The following is a 27162-nucleotide window of genomic DNA, read 5'->3' on the forward strand; positions in this document are numbered from 1 at the left end:
AAAATATTTCTTTGTGTTTCAACTTTTACTTACTTACTATGTCAATTTATTACAGACTTTAAAATAGAAATTTTCAAATCATAAATGGATATCTATTAAATTAGTCAACTATGTATATGCTACAATTTTACATCTGCTCTGCTCATTGAACTTACGTCCTTATTTACATCTAAAGAGAACTAAAATGTTTCTTTGTATCTAAATTTACATTTACTTTGTCATTTAATAAAAACACTTGAAATAGATATTTTTTAAAAATAAATAACACTTATTAAGTCAGTCACTATGTTGAACTTAAAATATTTTCTGCTCTCTTCTTGAAAATTTCTCCTTTCCTTAACTCCTAAAAAGAAAAACATTATATTTAAATTTCTAATCTGTAATTCCATTACCTTATTTATTCCAATATTGTTCCTTAACTTACTGCTATATTTCTGAGACCTCTCGTATAAATAGGAAATTCCTCCTCTTAATCCCGTCCAATTCCTTTAAAATAAACCACCAACAAACCAACTTTGGAGACATTTTTGTGAAAAAGATGACAACTCAGATGACTGGGGAATTTATTTTACTTACTTCAGTTTCAACTAAATTTATCCACAAATTCAAATGGCATAACACTGGTCTGAACCAAACAATATGTACTCGCTTGTTGGCAATGACCTTACGGGGCAAGCTGCTACTATGCTGTCGGATATGTAATGACCTTGCTAGTCCTTTAAATAAACAAACAAAAAACCTGCTTTAGCGACATATTTTACGAAAAGGATGACAACTCAGATGATTAGAGAAATTTATTTACTAACTTCAATCTCAACTGGTTACCAAATTTATTCACGAACTAAATATTATTACACTAGTCTGAATCAAATAAATATGTTCTTGCTCTTTGCTTGCTGTCAATGACCTTACGAAGCGCGCTGCTACTTGTTGCTATGCTGCCGGTTATGTAATGTAGGAGAGGGAGGGGAGCGTGCCAACAACCGGAACTGTTTCTTTCTTTTTTGGTCTCTTTTTCTCTCCTTCTTCCTTATATGATTGTATGCTAATTTGTACATCGCATTTTCTTCATTCAGTGGTTCATTTAAATTATTTTCATTATTGCTTCTCTGGTAAATATATACACTTATTTTCTCTAGAGTGTCCATTAATTTTCCTTTCGTTGTAGTGCAGTATTTCCATATATTTATCTATTTTTGTAAAGTTATGATTGTACTCTTCCATGTGTTCACCCATTGCCGAGAACGTTTTGTGTCTTACTGCATTCACGTGCTCCTTGTATCTCGTCTCCAAACTCCTCCCTGATTGTCCGGTATATTTCTTTCCACAACTTTGGCACTTGATGCAGTATACTCCTGATTTATTGAACCTACTGGACCTATTTACCTTATGTGAATTGAATAAAATTCTATTATTATTGTTGTTTTTCTTAAATGCAATGTCAATGCCCTTTTTGCTAAAGATCTTTTTTTATTCCATACGAGTGTCTGTTATGGAATGTTATTACAGCTACATTTTTCCTTTCTTTCTTTTATTTTTCCAACGTTGATCTCTGTTTATTTATTAACTTGCTCTTTATTTTATCTACATATTTCTTCGTGTATCCATTTCTCTTTGCGATCTCATATATAGTACTCATCTCTTTTTTGAAAGCTTGTCTTTTTAAAGGAAATTTAAGGGCCCTATTGATCATACTGTAAAATATTGCCTTCTTCTGCTGACCTGGATGGTTGGAGCCCTTCCTAATAATAGTGCTAGTGGTCGTTTCTATTTCTAAAAACCTGGTACTCTAATTCCCGACCATTTCTCGTTATTTTGACGTTTAAGTAGTTCAGCGATCCTCCTACCTCTGACTCCAATGTAAATTTGATATCATTGTCTATTTCGTTCACCCTTCTTAATACTTCTACCAAACCTATTTCTTTTTCATCTATAACAATGTAAACGTTGTCCACACATCTCAACCTTTTGATTAATCCTTTAATTTTCTCAATTATTTGATTTGATTCTAAATAGTCCATGTAAATGTATATTTCTGAGACCTCTCATATAAATCGGAAATTCCTCCTCTTAATCCCGTCCAACCATGCTAGCCATCTTAACCGTCCAATTCCTTTAAAATAAACCACCAGCAAACCAATACAGCACTAAGTTAAGGAACAACTATTGGAATAGAGAGAGAGATTTATTAAAGAAATAATCATCCATCCTCCAATGAGGGTGACCATTTGGATCCGGAATACAGTTTCAATTTCAATGGAGTTTAAAAATATCAAGAAATGAAAATTTAATCGTTGAGGCTGTTATCTTCTATTTTCCCAGGGTTAGTGGGGGAGAAATGTCAATCACGTTCTCAGGTACAGATGGAAGTGAATGATTTGCAGAGAGTCCCTCAGTATCTGTATTACTATTGTTTCTAACTCACAGAGTGGAACTTTCAAGTTTCAAGCCTCTTGCTCCGAATAGCAGGCCTCTGACAATCCACCGATCGATAGGTATTTTATACTCAGATGAAAGGTAAGGGAAGCATGGAACATAAATAGCTTGCTTTTCTAGGTCCACATCCCGAGCCTGATCCAGGTCCCTTTCAAAGCGAATGGTGGGATCTAAGACAAAGGTAATAGAATTACAGATTAGAAATTTAAATATAATGTTTTTCTTTTTAGGACTTAAGAAAAGGAGAAATTTTCAAGAAGAGAGCAGAAAATATTTTAAGTTCAACATAGTGACTGACTTAATAGGTGTTATTTATTTAAAAAAAATCTAAGTGTTTTTATTAAATGACAAAGTAAATGTAAATTTAGACACAAAGAAACATTTTAGTTCTCTTTAGATGTAAATAAGGACGTAAGTTCAAAGAGCAGAGCAGATTTAAAATTTTAGCATATAGTTGACTAATTTAACAGATATCCATTTATGATTTGAAAATTTCTATTTTAAAGTCTGTAATAAATTGACATAGTAAGTAAGTAAAAGTTGAAACACAAAGAAATATTTTAACAATTTCAAGATTGTTATATATAAATGTTGTGTTGATAAGTATATCTGTAACAATGTACCAAGTCCAAAGATTATTGATGTTTTGGCACCACTGAGGAAGAGAGTAATTGGCTCTCGAAACATGTACGGGAATTAGGTATAATAAAACATGTAATAATTTCGTGTGGCTATTTCTAGCCGAGTACAGCCCTTGTAAGGCAGACCCTCCGATGAGGGTGGGCGGCATCTGTCATGTGTAGGTAACTGCGTGTAATTGTGGTGGAGGATAGTGTTATGTGTGGTGTGTGAGTTGCAGGGATGTCGGGGACAGCACAGCTAGGAGGACTATTTCAACACTTATTGCACAAAACTGATAGATTAAGATAATAAAATATGTAAAGTATTGACAAGGTGGGAAAGTGTTTTATAGAAATTTGAATATAAGTCAATACGGACAGGAATAACCAACATGGTGAAAATAATCAATTCTGTTCACAAGGATGTCTTCTACAAAAACTGAGGGTTTGAATTCAAGATTGTTTTACCTTTGGAGCTGTAGTGGTACATTCGTTTGTCACCAGGTGGCTCACTGTATGCTGGCACAGCACTCCACGCGGGAGCTGACGATAACATTAAGCTCCAATTAAGATGACAATCATCCCTGATTCGTCTGATGTTCTCTCTGTTACTCCTCACACACACACTATCATGATTTTGAGTGATTGTTCGATGCTACATGATCATTTACGGCTACGGTGTTGGTTCTAGACTAAATGTTGTGCTTGCTCCCTGACTCTTGCTGCTCTTCCTATGGCGCAGGTGTATGTACCCTTTGTTATTTGGTTTTGGCCCCTCTCCTGAGGGAATATATATATGTTGATTTGTTTTATGCCCTTATTTCTGCTGATGTTTGAATTTTGCCTTTGGGCAGTATGTATTTATAATAAAATAAAGCAATCAGGTGCCTTAGCCTAACAAAATGTTTGTCAGGGTACCTGTTTGCCCCTCTTTGCTCTTCCACAGCTGCGCCAATGCTTCTTCGATAACATGCGTCCCCCATTTGGCTATATAAGCCAGTCAAAAGATAGGCGGGGAGGAGTAGATATTGTAGATCATAGTGTCCTGTCCCCTGTACTGACTCCGAGTGACACTCCCTCCAGGGCAAGCTTTGCTTAAATAACTAATGCAGGCTCACGTGTATAGTGGAAAGTACTTCCCTGGAAGGAGCGCCTGCTAGATTATCACCAGAGATGAAGGGGCATCACGAGAGGCTGACACCTCTCTCTACTTATTCTTTATTCAGACAAACATATATGTTCAACAAATAGGCCTTCTTCAGCTAATAATCATAGATAGAGTTAATACTTTAAAATAAACATATTAACATTTTTTTGTCAAGAAGTCGAAACACATATACAGTAGAGTCTCGTTAATCTGAACTAACTGGGACCGGAGTCTGTTCGGATTATGAAATTTTCGGATTAACCAGAAAATATTTTTGAATAATAATGTTATTGTTTTTACGTCCCGCTAACTACTTTTACGATTTCCGGAGACGTCGAGGTGCTGGAATTTTCTCCTGCAGGAATTCTTTTACGTACCAAAAAATCTACTTACACGAGGCTGACGTATTTGAGCACCATCAAATACCATCGGACTGAGCCAGGATCGAACCTGCCAAGCTGGGCTCAGAAGGCCAGCGCCTCAACCCTCTGGGGAAAATAGTTTCTACAATACAGTACAGTACAGTACACACTGTAATTTGAAATGTCCATTCTTTGGCAGTTACATTAAAGAAATACTGTATAAAATTACAGTAGGTAGTTAAGAACCCGTAGAGGAGAAAATGACTAAAACTAGGTCAAAACTTGTCTCCTAAAACTGCTAAAATACGGTAACGGGTTACACTTTTGCATTGTGCCCGGGATGCGAAGAGCTGCTTGTGATGTTTATTTAATAGTTCTGCCGCTCTCTCAGTGGTATCGCTGTAGAACGTGAACACGTGACTTACTGATGTGATGTTTATGAGAAGCTGGTTTAACACTCCATCTTCGAGTAGGTTCCAATCACTACGGCAAACGAAACTAACAGACTTTGTAAAGATAAATGACAAGTGATTGATGGTTTATGATGTGTAATTATGTTTACATTAAGTTATTCTAGTAAAATATGACTAATAAAATGCAACTAAATCTTCATTCTATAATATGTTCTTTCATTTCAATAAGGAGAATTTTTTTAAAAAATTGAATATTTCAGTTCGGATTAACCAGACTTTTGGATTAACAGGGTTCGGATTAACGGGACTCTAGTGTACTTCAAAATCTTACAATGTCCTATTTTACATTAAAAATACAAGTCAAAATAACGGGACAGTGAATTTTATACATCTAGTTCAAAATGACATTGAAAGTGAATCATTTATGAAAGCATCAAACTTATGAATTCATCAATAAAATTACCTGAACACCACAGACCATATTTTAATTACTTTCTGTTGTGTGTTTTTTTACAGGTATGTTATAGTGTCATGATTGGTGTTTACGACAGACTGAAAAGCTCTGAAGTTACATTAACCGAGTGACACTAAAAAGTATGGCTTCATTCTTAACAAATTATTCAGCTACTCAGGCAAATTATGAAGCCAAAAAACTCAAAATCACTAAAATATCAAAATAATGAAAATTAAGCTCATTCCAAAATACATACCCATAAAAACAAAACCCAACATCACCAATTCATAATCATTAACATGTAAACAACATTGTGCATGTTGCCATCGATGCTTTCATGGCCTGTACTTATAGACATGATATAGGCTTTTGGGCTTATGCCGTGTCAAGAAAAGAAGGTGAAATTCTCTACGTTTCACAGAGAACTTTGCTCTGTGTCTTCAGAAGAAAATCTCAACTGTCGATGACAAATGCTTCTCAAACAACAAGGTTTGAATTTAGACGTTATAAGAGAACAGGTGACCACTTCCACTTCTATTATAACATCTAAATTCAAACCTCACTGTTTGAGAAGCCTTTCTCGTGGACAGTTATGACTCTCTTCTATGCATGATTTAAAGTTATTTGATAGAATCTGAGGATGTTTTCGTAGAATGAAACATTTTTGTTTATTTGTGTGAGTTTTCTTGATAGGTATGTTATATGTGTTATAATTAATGTTTTGACAGATTGAAAAGCTTTAAGGTTACATGAATATGACAAACAGATTACAGTAGATGTAATAGTTATGTAAAAATGAAAAGGTAAAGAAAGAACATGTCTGGCTCTCCTGGTACAGGACATCCATGGGCGACCAGCACATCTGAATGTGGGATGATGATGAAGATGATTATGATAATGATGAGTAGGGTGAGGGTGAAAACCAGTGTTAGCACATTCCCTACTCCTGTCAAATGACTCTGAGCGGTGGTCTGCTCAAGGCTTAACATCCCTGTCTGATGGCTGGATTACCATCAACAGAATCATATGCCCTCTCTCCATACGAACACTGTGGAAAGGTTTGGAACTGAATCCAGGCTTCTGGCAAGCAATCTAGTGATTATAAATTGTGTACCACCAGCTCTACTACCTTGCCGGCCAAAATTCTAATGGTGACAGTTTTTTCCACCAGTGGGACTTGACCTGGCTAACCATGGTGTCGGACCATATAAACTTGATGCCTTAACGATCATGGCCACCAGCCAGGCTTAGGGTGGCATGGAGAGCTACTGATGAGTGGTGACTCAAACAACATCAACACTGCTATCTGAAAAACGAATACCAACCTGGTTGTGAAGTTGAAGATGACGCTGATAATGGCTTTCTCGCTTAGACTTGAAAGAGCAAATAGTGCAGAAGAATTTGAATGGTGATAATTCTTCATAGATCTTTTTCTTTGTTACAGTGCTTTTAACTGGTTCCACATTTTTATTCTCACTGGAAGTCTCTGCCTCAAAATCTTTTTTGACAGCACAGTCACTTGTAGAGGAAGTCAGTGAAACATCCTTTGCGACGTGATCACTTTCAGGCACTGCCTCTGCTATAAGACTGGGTTTATTTTCCCTTGCACAGGACACTTCTGAGCGCCTATCACTGAGTTTAACTTTATCCCCTTCTTTTGTTTTAACCTGCATTCCATCAGGGAGTTTGAGAAACTGAGCAACTTGCTTGATCTTGATCATAATATCCTTATTCTTCTCAGAATCAGAGTCAGTTTGATGATTTTCAGTGGAATGTTCACTAACTATACAGTCCTTTTCACTAGCATTAACACTTTTCAACTGAACACACTGGCTATTAATACCTTCACGATTATTATTTGATGAAATTTCTCCGTTAGGGTCTGGCTTACATTTCTCACTTAATTCAGGAATACAATAGTTTACTACACTATCATCTTGTATATGCAACCTTTTTTCTGATTTTCTGGTAGAACCTTTCTCATGAGGCAATATAAGATCCTGAGAAATGCTACTTTTCCCATCAGTAGCAACGACAGGGAAAGGAAGAGAACTTAACGTAATGTTAACATAAACTTCATTTCCTTCCTCAGACTGACTCTTGGCTTTGGACGTAGATCCATTTACCTATAATGAAAAATAAAATATTAATACACAAGTACTGACTTAATATGCTTCTGTGTAGCCATTAAAATATTTGACTAAAATGCAACAATAAAAATGAGCAAACTAACCTCAGATTCTAACCTACACTTTTCAAAGTTCTTGATGTTAGATACTGGCTGATCTCTCTCAGGAACAGAGTTTGAAACCTTTTGAAGAAGAAACAAAAAATGATAAAGAAATTTGTATTTATAGAAAACACATAGAGAGCAGCGACTTACCGTTAAGCATACACAGATATACATAAGATAAACACATGGCTTCAACATTTTTGACTGCAGCCTTCATCAGTTGAGGACAGAGTAAGAATGGTGGTGTTCACTGTTGACAAGTAGATGCTATTGTGAGGTAAAATACTCTCTGTCAGCTACTAGATCAAGCCAGAAGCTTAAACGAGGTGAAGAGAGAAGAGATAGAAGAGGCGTTCTACAGCACAAGTGTTATAAGTGACAGAAACTGGACTAAAGAAGATCAAGAACAAAGGCATGTTGTTATCAGGCTAGCCATACATGGCTTTCACCACAGTATCTGCAGGAATACCATCTTTCATAAACCGAACAATTAGTATGTTTGGTCTCTCTATGATCAAAAGTGCAGTCTATATCATATAATGGTATGTCCGAAAAGAGTAAAATCAATTAGTGAATATAGTAGGAAATATCTGCAGGTTATGAACTGACAATATAAAAATTGCAAATTTGTAAAATTTTTACTACCGCAGGTTAAGTAATGCTCTTTTGAGCGCACCTTAATAAACTATTATTGTGAGGTAAAGGGAGAGGGGAGTAGGCAAAATTAGAGAATGGAGAAATGGAGCAGTTATTTAATGTTAAGGCCAGGAGCTTGCCTGGACCTCAGCACTGGTTTGTATCTGACTTCAGAATCTTTAGGGGCAAGAGGGTAGGAAGATAGAGCTAAATATTTAAGGACTTCAACTATAAAACAATCATCAAAGGTGGTCTGATTAACCCGGGTGTGAATGGAGACAGGACGATCCATGTTATAGGATCTGCAGGTACTGTGAGGTTCTCATATTCATTTGGCTAGAGTGATAGTTAAGCCAAGGCAGAAAACTGAACAGAGTCTGCAATGAATTTGGTAGATGATGCTGGATAAAGTACACTAATGATGACCTTGTATGGGGTAAGACTTGGTGGTGTTACTGGTGAAAGTGGTGCTGCAAATGGCAATAGTTGTGTTCACAGAAAAAGAGGCAGAAGGGAACAGGGATTGGAGTGGCTCATAGCAAGTGAGGATATTTTTGAGACTTGGTGGATATCTGAATATGACCGTGAGGCTTTCAGAAGACCTTCAACCTTAGTTGAATGCTTTAAAAAAAATGTGAATGATTCTGTAGTTGATTAATTTTTAACGGCATGTGGTCTCCAAAGAGGCTTGGTGCAAGTCATTCCAATTGACGCTGTATAGGCAACCTGAGCATCTATGAGGATGGGGCCCTACCGATGATGAATTCTAATTATGAAGATGACACATACCCAGCCCTCCAAGCCATCGGAATTTTACAATGGAGGTTAAAATTCCTGACCTGGCCGGGAACCGAACCTGGGACCCCATGGACCAAAGGCCAGCATGCTAACCATTTAGACATGGAGCCAGACCTGTAGCTGATGAAAACAAGCACACACAAAAACAAATTAATTTTCTATATTTTAACAAGAATTATTCATACCGAGTGGAGTACCTGCACATGTTAGTGTGCTTTGACTATGGAGCCAAGTTCTGCATTTGAGAAGCACATGGGTTTGAACCCTGAAGTCAGCTGTCCTGAGAATGGTTTCCCATGGTTTCCTATTTTCACTGCCAGGCAAATGTTGGGACAGTTCCAATTCACAGGCCACAACCGATTCTTTCCACCTCCTTACCCATCATTCACTCTCATTTATTTCAGCTTCATTAGATCCTCAACTGAGGTTGGCATCAGAAAGGGCACCTGGCCATATAAATTGATCTCACCTTATCCCTGATCCCGTATCAAGGAACAGGACTAACGGGTGGACAAACAAACAATAATTATATTCATGTTTTACAGGACATATCTATATGAGAATGACCAAAAGGGGATGCAAAGAAAAGAAATACAAATAATCCTTGATCAAAGAAATGGATGATAGAAGAGCTGAGAGAGGAAAATCGGGGAAAGATAAATGTATACCCATTTCTCTACATTGGAGGGTAAATCACCACCTCTTGAGGTACAGCAGAAGCTTGATTTAACACGGTTGTTGGGGGACATGCATTATAACTTAACTGTGGTAAACGGAAAATGACCTATAAGAAAACAGAAGACTGGGGGGAGGGTAAGTAAGTTACAGGAGAACACAATTTCACAATTTTATGAAAGATACTGTAAATAAAATACATTTGACATTCCATTCTTCACATAGAAAAATAAAATTAAGTGCAAGGGAAGAAAGATACACAGGAATAGAATAGAGAAAATTGAAAGAAAAATAGATGAGTAAAACACAGAAAAGTCGACAACCTTGTTGTCTATTCCACAACTCACAAACATGTGAACATGCTTAGAGCTAAGATGGCAACCTTGTTGTCTATTCCGCAACTCACAAATGTGTGAACATGCTTAGAGCTAAGAGGGGCACATCGCTTCCTACTCAAAATACAATAGTGCATAGTAAACTATCTGCGGACGAACAAGAGTATGATCCAATCCATACACCATCAATCAGTAATCACCGGGTGAGTTGGCCGTGCGGTTAGGGGCGCACAACTGTGAGCTTGCATCCAGGAGATTGTGGGTTCGAACCCCAATGCCAGCAGCCCTGAAGATGGTTTTCCATGGTTTCCCATTTTCACACCAGGCAAATGCTTAGGCTGTACCTTAATTAGGCCACAGCCGCTTCCTTCCCGCTCCTAAGCCTTTCCTATCCCATTGTTCCCATAAGACCCATCTGTGTCGGTGCGACGTAAAAAACAAAAACAAAACACCAATCGGTAATTTCCAGGTTCCAACTGTCAGTGTTAGAAGAGTCATCGTCATTAAAGGACATGTTTTTCTTCTGAGATCACAGAACAAAGTCTTCATGAAATAAAGAATTCCTACAGTTTATTTATCTGACAAGGCAAATACCCAAAAAAGATTGTCAGGTCTATTATTATTATTATTATTTGCTAGTGGTTTAACATTGCACTAACACATTGAAGGTTTCCAGCGAGGCAAGGAAGGGAAAGATCTAGGTCTGAAAAGGTAGCAGCTGTGGCCATAATAAAGGTACAGCCCCAGTATTTGCCTGATGTGAAAATGGGAAACCATATTCAGGGTTGCTGACAGTGAGATTCGAACCCACTATCTCATGAATGCAAGCTCACAGCTACACGACTTGAACCATGAAGCCAACTCATTCAGACGCCAGGCACCAGGTTTAGGATTCAATGGACATAAAATACACTATTGGACATCCATAGGCACTGGCTTAACTGGAGCTGCTATGGTGTCAGAATGACGAAGGCCCACCCTTCACTGCTATCACAGCCTCTACCCTTCCAGGAACACTTCCAACTAAGTTTTGGTAGATGTCTGCAGGTATTTTCATCTATTCCTCCTGCAACGTGGTGAACAGTTCTGTAGCTGTTTTATTCTGGTCTGGTATGATCTGGCTGTCAACAAGTGCTATACTCCCTTTCAGGAAGACTTTCAACTAAGTTTTGGTAGATGTCTGCAGGTATTTCTCCTGCAACGTGGTGAACAATTCTGTAGCTATTTTGTTCTGGTCTGGTATGATCTGGCCATCAACCAGGGCTATAACTCATCCCAGAGATGCTCAACTGGATTTAGATCAGAGCTCTGGGCTTGCTTTTCAATCTCATTCACTCCCATTTCAACAATCTACTTGGTTAAGGCCTCTGCTTTAAGAAAGAGTGCAATGTCTTATTGAAAATGAAACGGGCCAATTCCAAATTGATGCCTGAGGGGAGGTGGTAAAGAATTGTTCAATATTGCCTGATAGGCTTTGGTATTCATTGTTCAAGGAACTAAAACTAGTGGACCAAAAAAAAAAAAAAAAAAAAAAAAAACAAAAAAAAAAAAAAAAAAAAAAAAAAAACCACCAAACAGGCCCACATCCATAATGCCTCCTTTGCCAAATTTTACAGTGAGAACAATGCACTCTAGGAAGTATTGCTCATTTGGCATTCGTCATGTTTCACATTTATATATGTCGATCAGACTGCCACAATGTGTAGTGTGATTCTTCAGTTCAAACGATGCTCTTCTATTGTTATGAAGTCTGTAGGTGATGTAATTGGCAGCAAGTGTTAAGGTTAGTGATCTTTGTTTTGTGCCACAGCTTGCCCATGGAATCTAAGTGCAACCCCCCCGATGAATAGTTATGAGTGGAATGGAATTACTGAATCGATGGGCATTGATAATCATACCCTTTTGAGCCTCACTGAGCTCACATATGTCCATTTTGATTGTTGTAGCTAAGAAACATTTCTGCTGAGTGCTCACTGCCTCACATATGGGCTCACAACATGCTTGGGCGATGTATGGAATCACTCTACTTTCCTTTCAGGTTGTGTCTGGTCATTAATGACAAAGTATAGTAGGTCTGCTTTCTATAAATAGCCCAATGGAATTTACTTTTGGGATACACCTTCTTTCTTTTTTTTTTTTTACACCAAAAGTAATCTGAAGAAATATTTTGGACCTGAAGAACATATAATTAATTAAGGAGTACACATACCTCCATTGGAGTTCTAGACAAGGGCAAAGAAGTTTGGTGATTCTCTGCAATCCCATTCTCAGTTTTGTCCAGAATGCAAATTGCATCAGCAATTTGCTTGTCCTTAGTTGATTCTACAGTTGTAGAGGAGCAAGTTGTTTTCAGATCTGAGAGATACTGGGTAAAAATTACCTAGAAACAAGTCATTTAATTAGATGATTATAATGATGAAAAACCAGCAATTAATAAGTTTTAATAAAACTGAACCTGAAAATATTTATCCAAATTCAAAACATTGTGCGCGTTAAATAAATTATTAATAAAATAACTAAATAATAAGATTTCTGAAGAAGATTCAATTCTTGTACAAATGTGGAAATATGCAAATGATATGTTTGAAAACTGAGAAAATTTCAGAAGAATGGAAATCTGCTCTCATACATCTACTACATAAAATAAGGCAGATTTTAACAACTATAAAGGGATCTCTTCAATGACTGTAATGTACAAAATCCTATCCAAAGCCCTTCAAATCTCAAAATAAACTTTCAACGTGTTAGTCATGTTCAGTACATATTGTAGGGATGTTAAGTACAGAACAAAAATGGCCAACCGGACAACAGTGGGATCCGAACCCACAACCTCCTGATTTTGCGTGGGTTGCTCTATCCAACTGAGCTATGTTGGCCTAGGTCATATTTGTTCTTTTGGAAAGGATATAAGTTACAGGTCTGGCAGTACTGCCATCACACTGTAGAGTGCATGTAAGTCACCTGTTGTGGGAAGAGCAAGTGAACCAACAGCTCAGTGAATATTAAAGAGGATTTAGGAAGGGCAGGTCCAGCGTAGAACAAATTTTGAATCTAAAATTGATCAACAGATCTTATGGTCTTAGAAACAAAAACTTTTCATAGTCTTTGTAGACTTCAAAAAAACTTATGATTCCGTGGACAGAGAAACCGTCTTCAATACTCTTGAAGAATTTAGCACAGATAAAAAAACCTTGGCAATAATTAAAGAAACATTAATAGGAACTAAGTACAAAATAAAATTTCATGAAGAAATCTCAGAACTATTTGAAATAAGAACTGAAATATGGGTAAAAATTACCCTTTATCATATTTTGGAAAAGGTAGGAAGAGAATGGAACCATAGACTTCAAGAAAAAGAATCCAAGAAATCAGATTAAGATATAAAAAATTAAACTTGATTGTCTAGCATGTTTTGTAGATGATTTAGCAATATTTTCCAAAAGTAATGAAACAGCAACTGAATAAATAAACCTATTGGAAGAAATGAAGCAGAAATGATTACAAAAACAGAAATTCTAAACAAGCCTACATTTTGCCACAGGATTAGAAATGTTGGGAGTTTTCAGTAAAAAGACGGAAAGCATGCAATTGTCTGGATGGATTAAAAAAGAAAGGAACACAGTGAAACAATGAAGAAATACTGGAGAGACTGACTGTTGATAAAGATGTTGATTCCCATAGGGAACTTGAAATATTTATTCTGAATGAGTAAATTTATAATACCAATATAGTTGGACGTTATTGGACATTATAAATTTTCCAGCTAACTCGTTCCTGGTTGCCAGTATTTCGCCCCAGTGTGCTAAGTTGGGATCATCAGTTGGTAAATAGCATACCTATCAAGACGCATGGCTAGTGCATATCGTGGAGGCCACTGCGTAGGCATCCTGGAGCAGCGCCTCCTAGAGAACAAGGCCTGGCAATACGAATGAGAGTAGCTGATGACGTATGTTGAAGTTGGCCCATGCCAGTAACTCAGTTAGCTTGTTGCTGCTTGGTGTATGAGGATGCGTTTCCCTATTATGTGTGTTTTTCATCGATTATATTAATGTTAATCGAGTCTTGTGTGTTAACACTCGCTTAATATTCCTATTAGTGTAAGTTCAGTTAAAGGTGATAGTACTTATAAATTGTTAATATTGATAAATTGTGTTTAAAGTGCCGGCATGGACACCACGTGAGGTTAGAACTGAGTTTATTTTTAATGGTGTGTTGTGAATTGCGATCACTGTTTTTCAAATTATGAATAACGATGCCTCAAAAATGCAGTGTTCCAAAACTATAAGGGCAATTATCGCACTGGCCCTAAAGTGAGTGTTTTCTCGTTTCCAACTGACGACTCGGAGAGAGCTAAGTGGTTACGAGCTATTCGCCGGGATGATTTCGTTCCTTCCAAAACTGCAGAGGTAAGTCTTAGTTATTAGTGTATTATATATGATTCCAATCATTCAATCACTTAAGTTGTGGAATGGTCCTTGAAATGGAGCCCTGTGTTGTAGGTGTGCGAGCTCCATTTCAAAACTGAGGTTGAAAAGACGACCAGCATGTATGATGAGAGTAATGGGAAATTATTGACTGCATCTTTATCTCATCCAAGGCTTGTGAAAGGTTTGTGGATAGGTCTCTTATATCTTTGCTATTGATGAATGAAATAGTAGATTTTTTAGGGTGATTTATATCTTACTGATTTAAGCATTTGCTGTATTGAATTGACCAGTTATTACATTTAGTTTGGAATGTGCTGAGTATTCACATTACTTTAAAGGACTACTGTTGTGGGTATAGTGATATTCTGGGAAAACTTATAGGGACTAAATTATGAAGGTATGTAAGGTATTGGCTTTCAAGTATTCCTTCTGTGCTGGACCCCGTAACTGCAAGTGAGCCAGTTCTGTTTATTATATCGCATGAGGGAAAATACCACTTAGTGTGGGTTAATATTTTTAGTTCAGGCTAGACAGCAATGTTATTGTGTTTATTGCAACTATGTTAGGTTCTGTATAATTATTATAAGTTCAATGATTTTTCTCTGTCTCCTTGTGTGCTATTCATTTTATATTAAAATCAACCAGATATATCTAAGACATGACATGGTCCTGTGAAGTAAGTGGTGCCATGAATTAATAGACGAGCGCATTTATACCTAGGCGAATGCATTCTAACTTGGTCTAAAGTTTCAGGAGCTGTTCCTTCTCAGTTTCCAAACTGCCCAGAGTACTTGTCTGATACCACATTTGCCCACCGAGAAGCTCCAGACGATAGGCGTTGTCGAGTAGACAATGAAAGTTTGGCCAAGGCTCTTGCTCAAAGTTTAGAGACCTATGAAGCTCATGTCAGTACTGTTTCTTTCAAGAACTTCCAGGAATTTGAAGAAAAATTAAGTTCAATATCTGTAAAATAAGACTGGAACTGCTCTGAAAAGGAACAAATTTAGTAGCTCTATTTTCCATAGTAGTTTCTTTAGAAGAGAATACAGTAATAACACAAGAGTACTTTTATTTTATCATATTTATTGCCAGGTGTTACGTTTTCAGGGAGTGATATTACATTTGAGAGGGCACCTTTTATGTTAAACAGGTATTTTGTCATTTAACAAATACGGTTCATTACCTTGGTGGCACATATCCTACAAAATCATTAACCATCCTTTCCTTTTGTCTGTGGTAAGCTGAGGCTTTCTAATTTTTTTTTAGTACATTACTATTATTAATCACTGAGTTGATGAACCTCTATGAATTCTATTCAAAGGGAATGTGTAAACTCTGAATTCAGGGCTAATCACTGTAAGTTCCTTCAGTAGTAAACATTCCTGTTTGAGTAATTGTGAATTCAATTATGAATTTCCTCTTCCAGCATTACAGCCTATTCACACTCTGGTTATGAATTTCCTCTTGGAGAGAGTACTCCTTCCAGCTTTTGTTATGTAATGAATCTAACATGCATCTGTGAAAAATTGGGGATTAATTACTTAATTGATCTCATGTGTGTCATATCTATATAGTGCAGCTGGTTCATAAAGCATGAAATGAGTAGTTCAGTGTGTGTTCTGCTACTTTTTTATTAATGTAATGGCAGGGATGCAAGTTCTTAATATGGTTTCTTAGGATTTTAACAATTACTGTTCATAGAGATTTCCTTTTATATTTTCTTATATAATGTTCACCTCATGTCCATTTCAATTTTAAGCAACCTGGTGAAGTTAAATTGAAAACAATTTCAGAAAATGTCTGGCTGAAGGTCAGTTCAAATGTAATAAGAATTGGCATGCTACTTTTCAAATTTAAGAATTTCAATTTTTTTCCTGTTCTGGTTATTTGAATCAGGGTCCAAAATCATATAAGTACATTTATTTACACTAGGGAATGCGAATATAATTTTGATGACTTGATGAACAAACTATTGTTGGCATGTACTATAATCATTCTCTTTGCATAACAGCCAAATTGTGTGGGCTCTTCACGCCCTTAATTTATGTGAGGCTTCTATTGTAAAAAAAATGTTTACCTGTTTTCATGACCGACAACACTGAGCATTACAGCTTGCATGTTCCTGGACTGCTACTAATATACTGTAAGTAAGGTAGTTTATACGTTATTATTTTTATTTAATAGCTTTTTCTGTACTTACATGTTGTTTTTTACCTTTCATCAGCAAGTTCAGTTCTGTAAAAGCTTGCTTTTTCTTTTTTTGCGTCGCACCGACAGAGAGAGGTCTTATGGCGAGTTTTGTAAAAGGAACTGATCATTTTTGACTCTTAAATATACGTAAGAAAGTGTCATATAAACATATTATTAAAGTTGTTCAGTATTAAGACTCTTAAAAAATTCTTTGCATTTTTAATTGTTCTTTCTAATTATTACGGTATATTACTCATTTCGCTTCCGATATGCGCGTCTACGAGAAAGAATATTCGTAGAATGCACTTTAACCAGCATATTTTTCAATTTTCGTAAGGAATTAGCTTCATCTACTATCCACTCGCACTGAGCCGTGGTGGTCACGGCTGAGCCCAGTCGCGTGACGTCACGAATCGTATTGCCAGGCCTTGTTCTCTAGGAGGCGCTGCCTGGAGCCACCAGCAGTGCCAATGCACTATGAGAGACTTTGTCTCATTTTCAAAAACTGATGCCTTCTACTCCCTTTCTTAAAGATAGGAACTATTACCTCTTTTGTCCAATCTTCAGGTATTTTGTTATCCTTCCATATTGTTCTGAGAACTCTACATAGATAATGTATTCCTGCTGGACCAGCAGCTTTAATCATGTCAGCTGTAACTTCATCAGCTCCTGCTGACTTACCACTTCTTATCCTATGGAGAGCTTGCTCTACTTCTATCCATGTAATTGGGATATCTTCCTCTATTGTTTTCTGTCCTACATACTCAACAGAGATCTCATTAGGGCCATTTAGGAGCTTGTCAAAATACCGTCCCATTGTATCCGTGATATCTTTCATATTGCGAACTATATTCCCATCTGCTATCTCCAGAGCTGCTTCTTTATCTGATCTTTTACTTTTTGCTATTCCATATATATTTCATATTCCCTTTACTGTCTTCTTCCAGTTTAGTTGTAAATTCTTTCCAACTTTTCCCTTTTCCTTCCCATACAATTCTCTTGACTTCCAACTTCCTGTATCTATATTATTTTGCCATCTCTTCCAATTTATTGTTGTCTATTCGGTCGCTGTTGATTCTTCTGCCAGACTTAGCCACATCAAGAACTTTTTTGGCTTTATTCCTTTTCATTATGGCTTCTTTCACTTTATCATTCCACCAAGATGTTCTTTTCTCTCTAACTCTTCTGCTTGTTCTTCCACATATTTATCTGCACTACCAACCAGACTTGCCTTAAAATCATTCCATTCTTCATTACCTTTCTTTATGTCTGTTATTGGTATTTTAGCTCTGATTTCCCGTGTTACTGCTGTTTGACTTCCAGATCTTTTAATTTCCAGTCTTTAATTCATGGTTTTTTCTTCTTGTTTACTTTAATAATAGGTTTGGTGACTCTTAAGTCTGCATTGAGGAGTCTATGGTCACTATCAAGGCTCATTCATTCATTCATGCATTTACTTAGCTTCCATAGACAGTACAATTACATATTTTGAAATATACCAACAGTACAGGAGTATATGCACAATAATGGACATTTTGAAAAAGAAGAAAAATAAAAAAACCAGAAACACCAAATACCTCAATGTTAGGACAGCACATCTTAATTTTTAAAATAATAAATAATATTAATAACCAATATTTACAAGACAAAATAAAAATCTATGAGCGTGGTGTATCACTAGGTATCACTTTTACAACATGCACCTTTTCACCACTTGACCTCTCTGTGATGATAAGGTCTATCACTGATCTATACTGACCATCCCAGCTGTATCTCTTTATCATGTGGCTATCCCATAGCTGAAACCATGGGTTCTTCACCAGAAGTTGGTTTTGTGTACACAGATCAAGCAGAAGTTCACCCTCCTCATTTCTGTTACCAAATCCATATGGACCAATAATTCCTTCATAACCTGACTTATCAGTTCCTACCTGGGCATTAAAATCCCCAATTATCATTATGTTCTTTTCATCAATGACGTCCTCTAGTTTTTCTAGGAAGCTTGCTTTTTGGTCATCGCTACAACCCTGCTGGGGAGTTTCTCCAATTAGGCATATTTTAGCTTTGATTAATCTCTCATTGATGAATGAGCAATCTGTTACACTATCAATGTCTTTATGGAATACAAAACCAACTCCATTCCTTGCCACTGCAGGATTACCACCCCAGTATAATTTATATCCATCCTCTAACATTCTTGTGTTGCACCCTTTCCATTTGGTTTCGCTTAACCCTAGGATGTGAATATGTCTACGGTTCATTAAATCCATGATTTTGTTGCATTTTCCTGATAGAGTCATAACGTTTAAGGTTCCAATCCGAAGCTTGTTTCTATGATCGGTTCTTCTCGTGCATCTTGAATGAACACAGACATGACGTCGTCATTAGTTCCAAGAGTAGCCTACTTGAAGTATTGTCAACATTCAGAATATATTTTTTTCCAAGGCGTTTTAGTTTTGAAAGCAACTGCATTGTACTCCTGTACTGACTTGCTAGGCCTAACATACTAAAGGACTTTCTTTCAGGGTGGTCTCCCTTAGCCTTTGGCAGTCCCCTGCCTCACTGCAAGGCAGCAGCTGATGAATTTGTGTGTTATTTCCCACACAAAGGTCTCATCTTATCCAACCTTCTAAGGGAAAACTCCTTTGCTCGCAGCTATTGGTTTTCCCTTAGTTTGCCTGGTTTGGTATCGGCTGCCAGACCCTCGGCCAGACAGTTGCCAGGTAGTACTGTCTACTGTCACATACAGTGACAGAATATATTCTGACCTGACAGCTTCGTCCGGGATGAAAACCACCCTGATATTCACCAAATTCACTATCAAGTTGTTCATGAATTCTGGAATATAAAATCTTAGAAAAAATCTTATAAGTGATATCCAGCAAATAAATTCCTCGAATTACTAGGATCTGATCTATCGCCTTTTATGTTTAGTGGATGTATAATTGCAACAATCCATTCTTCAGGCAATTTTTCGGTATTCCATATGTCAATGAGATGTTATGTAAATTCTGAATAGTCTGTACATTTGCATTCTTCCAAAGTTCCGCTACTAGTTGATTCTCTCCCGCCGCTTTAAAATTTTTAAGTAATCAATAGCTGCACGCACCTCATTGCAAACCGGTGGTATGAACTTTTCCAGGGGTGTTTTATTTCTGGGATAAGATCAAATTCCAAATTAATCTTCAGGTTCATCACTATTAAGTAGTGTTTTGAAGTATTCAGCCAAAATGATTCTACTGTCATAATCATTATGGGCCACCTTTCTGTTCATATCCTATATCCTACTTAAAATTAGAAACCGTATTTTGAGATTAATCATATAATCCTTATCAAAATTAATTGTTTAATCATCTCAAAAATCTTATGATAAAAATAAAGTATGTAATTTGTATAAATGGTTTAGAAGTTATCAATATTATAGTGAAAGTGCAGGACAGGAACGGTTCAAACATCGCAAGGGAAGAAAGGAGTGAGTTAACAGACAGGCGGCCTGAAGGACCTTAGAAACATTTATGACACATAAGAAATAAAATTGCAAGCGTTTAGTTTTACGTGACTTTTGATATCATCATATCTAATTTAACGTCAAAACTTCATAACTGGTCCGTATTGAAAAAAGATTTATATTCAAAAATAAAGGGTAGGATTCTCCACCTGTTCAATACAACTTAAAATGTGATATAAATAAAATGTCATATTGTATTAATAATTGTTAGGTACCGGTTTTGGCATTTTTATGCCATCATCAGCCTAGGTTTAGCATCATCATCATCATGGCCAAGGGTTCGTATATATACATCAGGAGGAAAACAACTGATGTCATCTACAAGGAAATCTTATAAGGTCCATCACCATAAATTCAAAATTTCTCCTATGCAAAGTCGGGATGGGTTGCTAGTTACAGTGAGCCTACTTACACTTGAATACTGAAGAAAATAAAATATAAATCAATTGTAATTAGGCAGATATATGATACAAATATGAAACACATTGTAAACCTGAACAGAAGACCAGAGATTAACCATCCAACACTTTTGTACTATCAGCTGTAAAAATAAAAAAGCATATTATTTAAGAAGGTGTAAAAATTACCTGTCCACACTTTCTGGCCAAGATTTAAAACTATTCACTGCCTAGAACTTTCAAAAGTACTTCATTTTGAAACACTTTAGTTGAATATTTTGTATAAATTTTTACCAATCAAGATAGGATAACTTTTAGCAAAAAAAAAAAAAAAAAAAAAAAAAAAATCCATACCACCTCATTACAAAACTTAATAGTTCAAAAGAGAAGAAGATGCTTACCTGAGCCTGTAACATACACGACCATGTTCCTTTAAGAGTGATGTCACCCTCACCTTCCCATTCCATGGCAACTCCTCCAGTAAGAGCCAAATGCTGCAGCACATCATGTTTACTTCTACCCTTATCATAATTCATGGCCTCCAGAAATTCACTAGCTACTTTCACATGGGCCCAATCAAACACCTAAAAAAAAAAAGGTATTAAATTTCATTGTGGTTCCAGATTGACAATTTACAATATTCTAAAACAGAAGTTTAGTTGCCCACCTAGCCAATACCATTATATTTTATTTACAATTTAAAATTGTAAAAACATTACATAATTAGTGATCAGGACATGTTTCAGCCATCTTCAGCTGCATTAGAGTACATAGGCCTACAATACGATGACATGTAAAATATCTGAATATTACATTTACTATATCTCCCACATCATTTTTTTGATTTTAAGGACTATATTTTCAATTTTATTAATCATTCCACAACATTTATGACTCATTCTTCATGTTTTAACTGCAACATTTTAACTTAAATCCTTTTTACTATATAAGAAGGTAAGATTCACTATGTAGGGCCTAATATTCAGATATTTTACATGTCATTCTATTGTACTGTATAACCTAATACAGCTGAAGATGGCCAAAATAGGCCAAAACATGTCTTGATCACTAATTAGGGTGTATGTAATGGTTTTTACAATTTTAAATTGTACATAAAATATAATTGTGTTGACTAGGTGGACAACTAAATTTCTGTTTTATTACCTAAAAGAAGAGTTAGAACAGATATAAAAAAAAAAAAAAAAAAAATGGAACCTTCGGAATCATCTGTAGGCCCTAATGTACGCAAGAATGAAATTAACAGAGAATGACATTTCAACTGCTTTCTACAGATAGTTCTTCCATCCGCACAGCAGATTCTCAAGTTTGTAGACCCTGCTGTATTTACAAAACAGACATAAAATGCTATCAATCTTCATTAAACTGGACAGTAGCTTCACAGATTTACCTTCACTATCAATAGGTTTCTCAGGCTGAAATCGATGCAGAGAGTTCATAGTTAGAATTTATACTTTTTGAGATAACTCTTCACTGGATGGTAAAGCTTAAGAGTGTTCTCAACTGCACTGCACTTGCAAGCTCCTCCTCTTCTGCACTTCAATTTACTTTAGAAGCTCAATGATAACAATTTCAGGGGGAAAGAAGGCTTTTAATGTGGAACACTTATTTTATTTTATCTGAGTATTAAACTTCTAGATCATAGTTTACACATTAATTAGGAGTAGTCCGCCTCCATAGCGTAACGGTTAGTGTTATTAGCTGCCATCTTCAGGAGTCCGGGGTCGATTCTTGGTACTGCCAGAAATTTAAGAATGGCAGGGGACTGGTAAGTGGTTCAAATGGTACATGCAGGTCGCTTCCATTCGGGGTGTGCCTGAAAAGAGCTGCACTACCTCGGGATGAGGACATGAGTTTACTTATTTGGAGTAGTTCTTTATATGCTAGTGTTATAACGTTGCCCAACTCGGATAGGATTTCGGCGATGATGTGAAGCGGGAAGTAAGCAGTTACAGCCTTAATTAAGGTACAGCCTTTGCTTGGTGTAAAGATAGGGAACCATGGAAGACCATTTTCAGAGCTGCTGATGGTGGGGTTTGAACCCACCACCTTCCAAATGAAAGCTATCAACTGACTAGCCCATAACACACAGCCAACTCACTCGATAGGTAAAGTTTTCTTTTGTTGAGTGTTTTAGGTAGAAGAGGTGAGCCTCATTTCTGCTCAGTAGTTCTTGGGAGGTGGTGGTGGTAGTGGTGGTAGCTATTAAGGCATTTGATTCCATATATAGGAATAAATTGCTGGTAAAACCACTACTCAGAAACATCCTATCAGAAAACGTTTGTCATAGACGATTACATCACGACCTCCAGCCCTTTGCTACAAACAGGAACTTAGGCATACTTCAGGGAGATCCACTGAGCCCTGTATTATTCAACATCACAACTTATGTTGTGGTAGCAGCTATGAAAATTGAGAAAGTAACTTCATACATATATGCAGAGAAAATTACTCTAGTTTCAACAAGCTGAGAAAGACTTCAGGAATCCTTCAATAACCTTGTAGAATGGGCAGAGAAGAATGATCTTATGATCAACAAGAAGAAAGCTGTGACCATGATGTTCAGGAGAGGGGGAGGACCATCCAGGGAAGATACTATATACTTGAAGGAGAGGAAACTCAAATCAGTGAATCAATTCAAAGGTGGTGATTGTGGTGGTTATTATTCTTTTAAGAGGAAGTGCAACTAGGTAATCATCCTCTCTGAACAAATAAAGTGGAAAAGAAATTTAAAATAAAACAAAATTATTTATTCAATGAAGGAATTTTGAAATAAAATACAAAATAAAAAAGTATTTTTATAAGCCGAAAAGGTCACTAATAAATCAAAAGGGAACACGAGTTCCCTGAGTAACAGAACACTTGCAATTTACATAACCTTGATTAATCCACTGTCACACATAAAGTAGATGACGAGGTCAGCAACAGTTGCGTTATCGGTTAGTATGCGTTCGAGTGTCTCCTGCAGGCCAAGACTCCGTCTTAGGCCAGAGAGATCGGCGCACTCTATGAGGATGTGGGCCATGGTGTTGGCACCACAAGAACACACTGGGAGGTCTTTCCTCTTTAGTAGATAAGAGGGTAGATCGTCCATGACCTATCCTCAGCCTACACAGTACTATGGCCTCTCTCCATGGAGGCTGGAAAGAGGACCGTCACACAGTAGTTGCTCTCAGTTTGTTGGAAGTTTGGATAGCTAACCATTCCAATTCCCAGGACTCCAAGATGGTTCGGCATAGCTGAAAACAAATATCTTTAGCAGGTACATTCATAGGTCTTGGAGGTAAAAGTACCGCTTCCTTTTCAGCTTCATCCGCAAGTTCATTTCCCGCAATCCCAACGTGACTTGGAAGCCACCCGAAAGTGATTTCGGTGTCAGCATCATTTAACCTGGTTAGAACGTCATGAATATGCTGCATCAGTGGGTGTTGTGAGAAACAGGTTTCAATAGACTGCAGAGAACTTAATAATCTGTACACATGAGAAAATGGTTTCTTTTGTCACCCAGTGCAAACTGCAGAGCTTCTAAGATGGTGTAGAGCTCCACTGTATACATGCTACATACACTAGAAAGCGAGACCTTTATGCTTAGGTCTATTTTCAGAGCTGGCGATGGTGGGGTTTGAACCCACCACCTTCCAAATGAAAGCTATCAACTGACTAGCCCATAACGCGCAGCCAACTCACTCGATAGGTAAATTTTTCTACTGTTGAGTGTTTTAGGTAGAAGAGGTGAGCCTCATTTCTACTCAGTAGTTCTTGAGAGGTGGTAGTGACGTAAGAGCAACCAACATTTTATACAAACTTAGAACCATCCGTGAAGATATGTCTCACGGCCAGACACTGGTGAACAAAGTCCTGGAAATACCTCCGATAAACGGAGTAGATCTAGCCGTATATCCGGTCGTGGAATTAACCACGGAAATTTGCTCATATTTAACTCATGACCAAAGCTATCAATTCGAATCCCAACCAGCCGTGTGGTACCTCTGATGGTACTGGGTACTAAAGATGCATTGATAGCTCGTATGCAGCGGCATTTCACGAATTTTGGCAGCGTACTTGAGGAGTAACTGCTCCCTCCTTACTCGTAAATCAATTCAAATACCTGGGCATAACATTCCAGACCCACAGGGTTTTACAGTTCACACACGAGAGAAGGCCACAGCAGCAATTATAGCAAAAAGCGACATTCCTTGCCTTTAAAGACTGTAATGAAGCTTTTCTGACTCAAGATAGTCCCAATTGTAACCTATGGACTAGAACTCATGTGGGAATATCTAAGAGTGACCTGATAAAACTGGAACAAGTAAAATCCATTTACATAAAGGTAGTCCTTTATGTCTTAAAATATTCCCAGGCAACATTGGTTTACGAGATGGCAAGAAAACTTTTCTTCATTGAAGGATTAAGATATGAAATGACGTTTCCATAAATACAGCAAAGCATCACATTATTGCAGACTGAAAAGAAGAGGAACATTCCTATATCATAGATGACTTCTATGCCACAGAAGCTATGCCATCCAATATATGGAAAAGTACAAACTATGAATTGAGACACACGATTATTCGTTTTGCAGCACATGGTTTCCACTTTAAAGGGTGTACAAATAAAAAATCCTACAACCCAACCTTGGACTGCCAGTGTGAATGGTGTGGGGGCACATGTGACAGATATCATTCTCTAGCATACAATAAAAGGACTAGGCCTAGGTATCTTAATACAGCTACTGTCCGCACACTTTATCTTGGTGCATTTACATCCTAGTGCTGAATCGGTCGACCTCGGCGATCTTCGAGATTCGTACTGGCAACCTTTGAAACACAAACTATGAATCGCTTAAGCATCGTTGTGCGACATCTGGCGTACACTTTACGTACTAGTACTGTTGTTGTTTACACATCAAAGCCAAAGTTTAGAATTCATGCTAGGAACAAGATTCGCATCGAGAGATATGTTTTATAATGTTATATAATGTGTATGTGACATAGTTGTTGGCTTAAGATGATAACGGTTTAGAAATTTCATATCGATCGATCATATTCTCGATTCAATTCAGATTTCATTTTCATTCAGTTGGCAGCACCAGGCAGCACTATCGATACCGGGACAGCTCCCTCCTTACTCCACATCCCCGTACACAAATGCATCAAGATAAAGTGTGCGGACAGTACTTGGCAGTGAATGCCAGTTTAGAATTGTAATAATTTGTAACATGCACACTGTACGCTTTACTATTTAATAATAATGTTAAAGGATTCTAAAAGAGTGTCTTTAATTTAGGAAAGTGAGAAAATGAAGAAAAGCATTGTTTTGTGAAGTTCTGAAGATACTTCAAGTTTAATAATGAACTTGAGCAGCGTGATGCGAACTGATTGAGGCTGATTATGTCCGTTTGCTTTATTAAAAGTCTTAATTACGATAACTTCAAACTAGGTTATGATAACTTATCCAGTAAACTTTGCTAATAGGAATACTCACAGGAATCACTTCCATGGTTATGTTATTTATTTTCAATCGTAAGTAGACTATTCATAACAACTCCGCTAATATTGTTCTGTAAGATGAAACATCGTACTGACACTTCGTCGATTAACCTGTACATGAAAGAAGACTTTTCCATCTAAAGGCAACTAATGATGTTACGGATCATTTAGACACATTTAATAGCACACACAATCACTTACTGCCGACGTGAATATAGTATAGCCAAATAACCCTGCTTCACATGGGCAATAACATTGTTTACCCCAGATTGTTTACATTTACAATCTGTTTACAATGAATAATGCACATTTCGATGGCAGTCTCGGTAAAACTAAACCATCGATACATAATGCTAAAGAAAAAATATAAATCGATATGATTTGATTTTTAATATCATCGATAGCTCTAGAACTATCGACACAAGAGTGATTCTGATTAACTTTATGCCGGATTATATACATCTTTGAATGCTATTTTTTGTGAAAAGCGAGCACTCAGGGTTGGCTACAGTATTCCCAAGTTGACGGAATCGAACCCGGGGCCTCCGGGTAAGAGGCAAGCACGCTACCCCTACACCATGGAGATGGCAATAATAATAATACTATTCATCATCTTCTGTTTACCCTCCAGGTTCGGCTTTTCCCTCGGACTCAGCGAGGGATCCCACCTCTACCGCCTCAAGGGCAGTGCCCTGGAGCTTCAGACTCTTGGTCGGGGGATACAACTGGGGAGAATGACCAGTACCTCGCCCAGGCGGCTTCACCTGCTAAGCTGAACAGGGGCCTTGTGGAGGGATGGGAAGATTGGAAGGGATAGGCAAGGAGGAAGGAAGGAAGCGGCCGTGGCCTTAAGTTAGGTATCATCCCGGCATTCGCCTGGAGGAGAAGTGGGAAACCACGGAAAACCACTTCGAGGATGGCTGAGGTGGGAATCGAACCCACCTCTACTCAGTTGACCTCACGAGGCTGAGTGGACCCCGTTCCAGCCCTCGTACCACTTTTCAAATTTCGTGGCAGAGCCGG

General features: G+C 37.3%; 1 protein-coding gene across 2 annotated transcripts in view; it reads right to left on the reverse strand.

Annotated features, from left to right (window-relative positions):
• LOC136884809 (zinc finger protein 480) overlaps positions 1-26390 on the reverse strand; it is a 38072-nt gene extending 11682 nt beyond the window's left edge. The window contains exons 1-6 of one of the 2 annotated variants that reach the window (XM_067157130.2): positions 26341-26390; positions 26135-26250; positions 21034-21216; positions 12319-12489; positions 7666-7743; positions 6758-7558 (exon numbers count right to left, since the gene is read on the reverse strand). In XM_067157130.2, coding sequence (XP_067013231.2) covers positions 6758-7558; positions 7666-7743; positions 12319-12489; positions 21034-21216; positions 26135-26149 — 1248 coding nt within the window. In that variant the 5' untranslated portion in view covers positions 26150-26250; positions 26341-26390. Of the gene's footprint in view, positions 1-6757; positions 7559-7665; positions 7744-12318; positions 12490-21033; positions 21217-26134 lie in introns of both variants that reach the window. The other variant, XM_068227166.1, reaches the window with a different exon arrangement.
• Between the last annotated feature and the right edge of the window lie 772 nt (positions 26391-27162).

The sequence above is a fragment of the Anabrus simplex genome, chromosome 1 (assembly GCF_040414725.1).
Source record: "Anabrus simplex isolate iqAnaSimp1 chromosome 1, ASM4041472v1, whole genome shotgun sequence".
NCBI classification, from domain to species: Eukaryota; Metazoa; Arthropoda; class Insecta; order Orthoptera; family Tettigoniidae; genus Anabrus; species Anabrus simplex.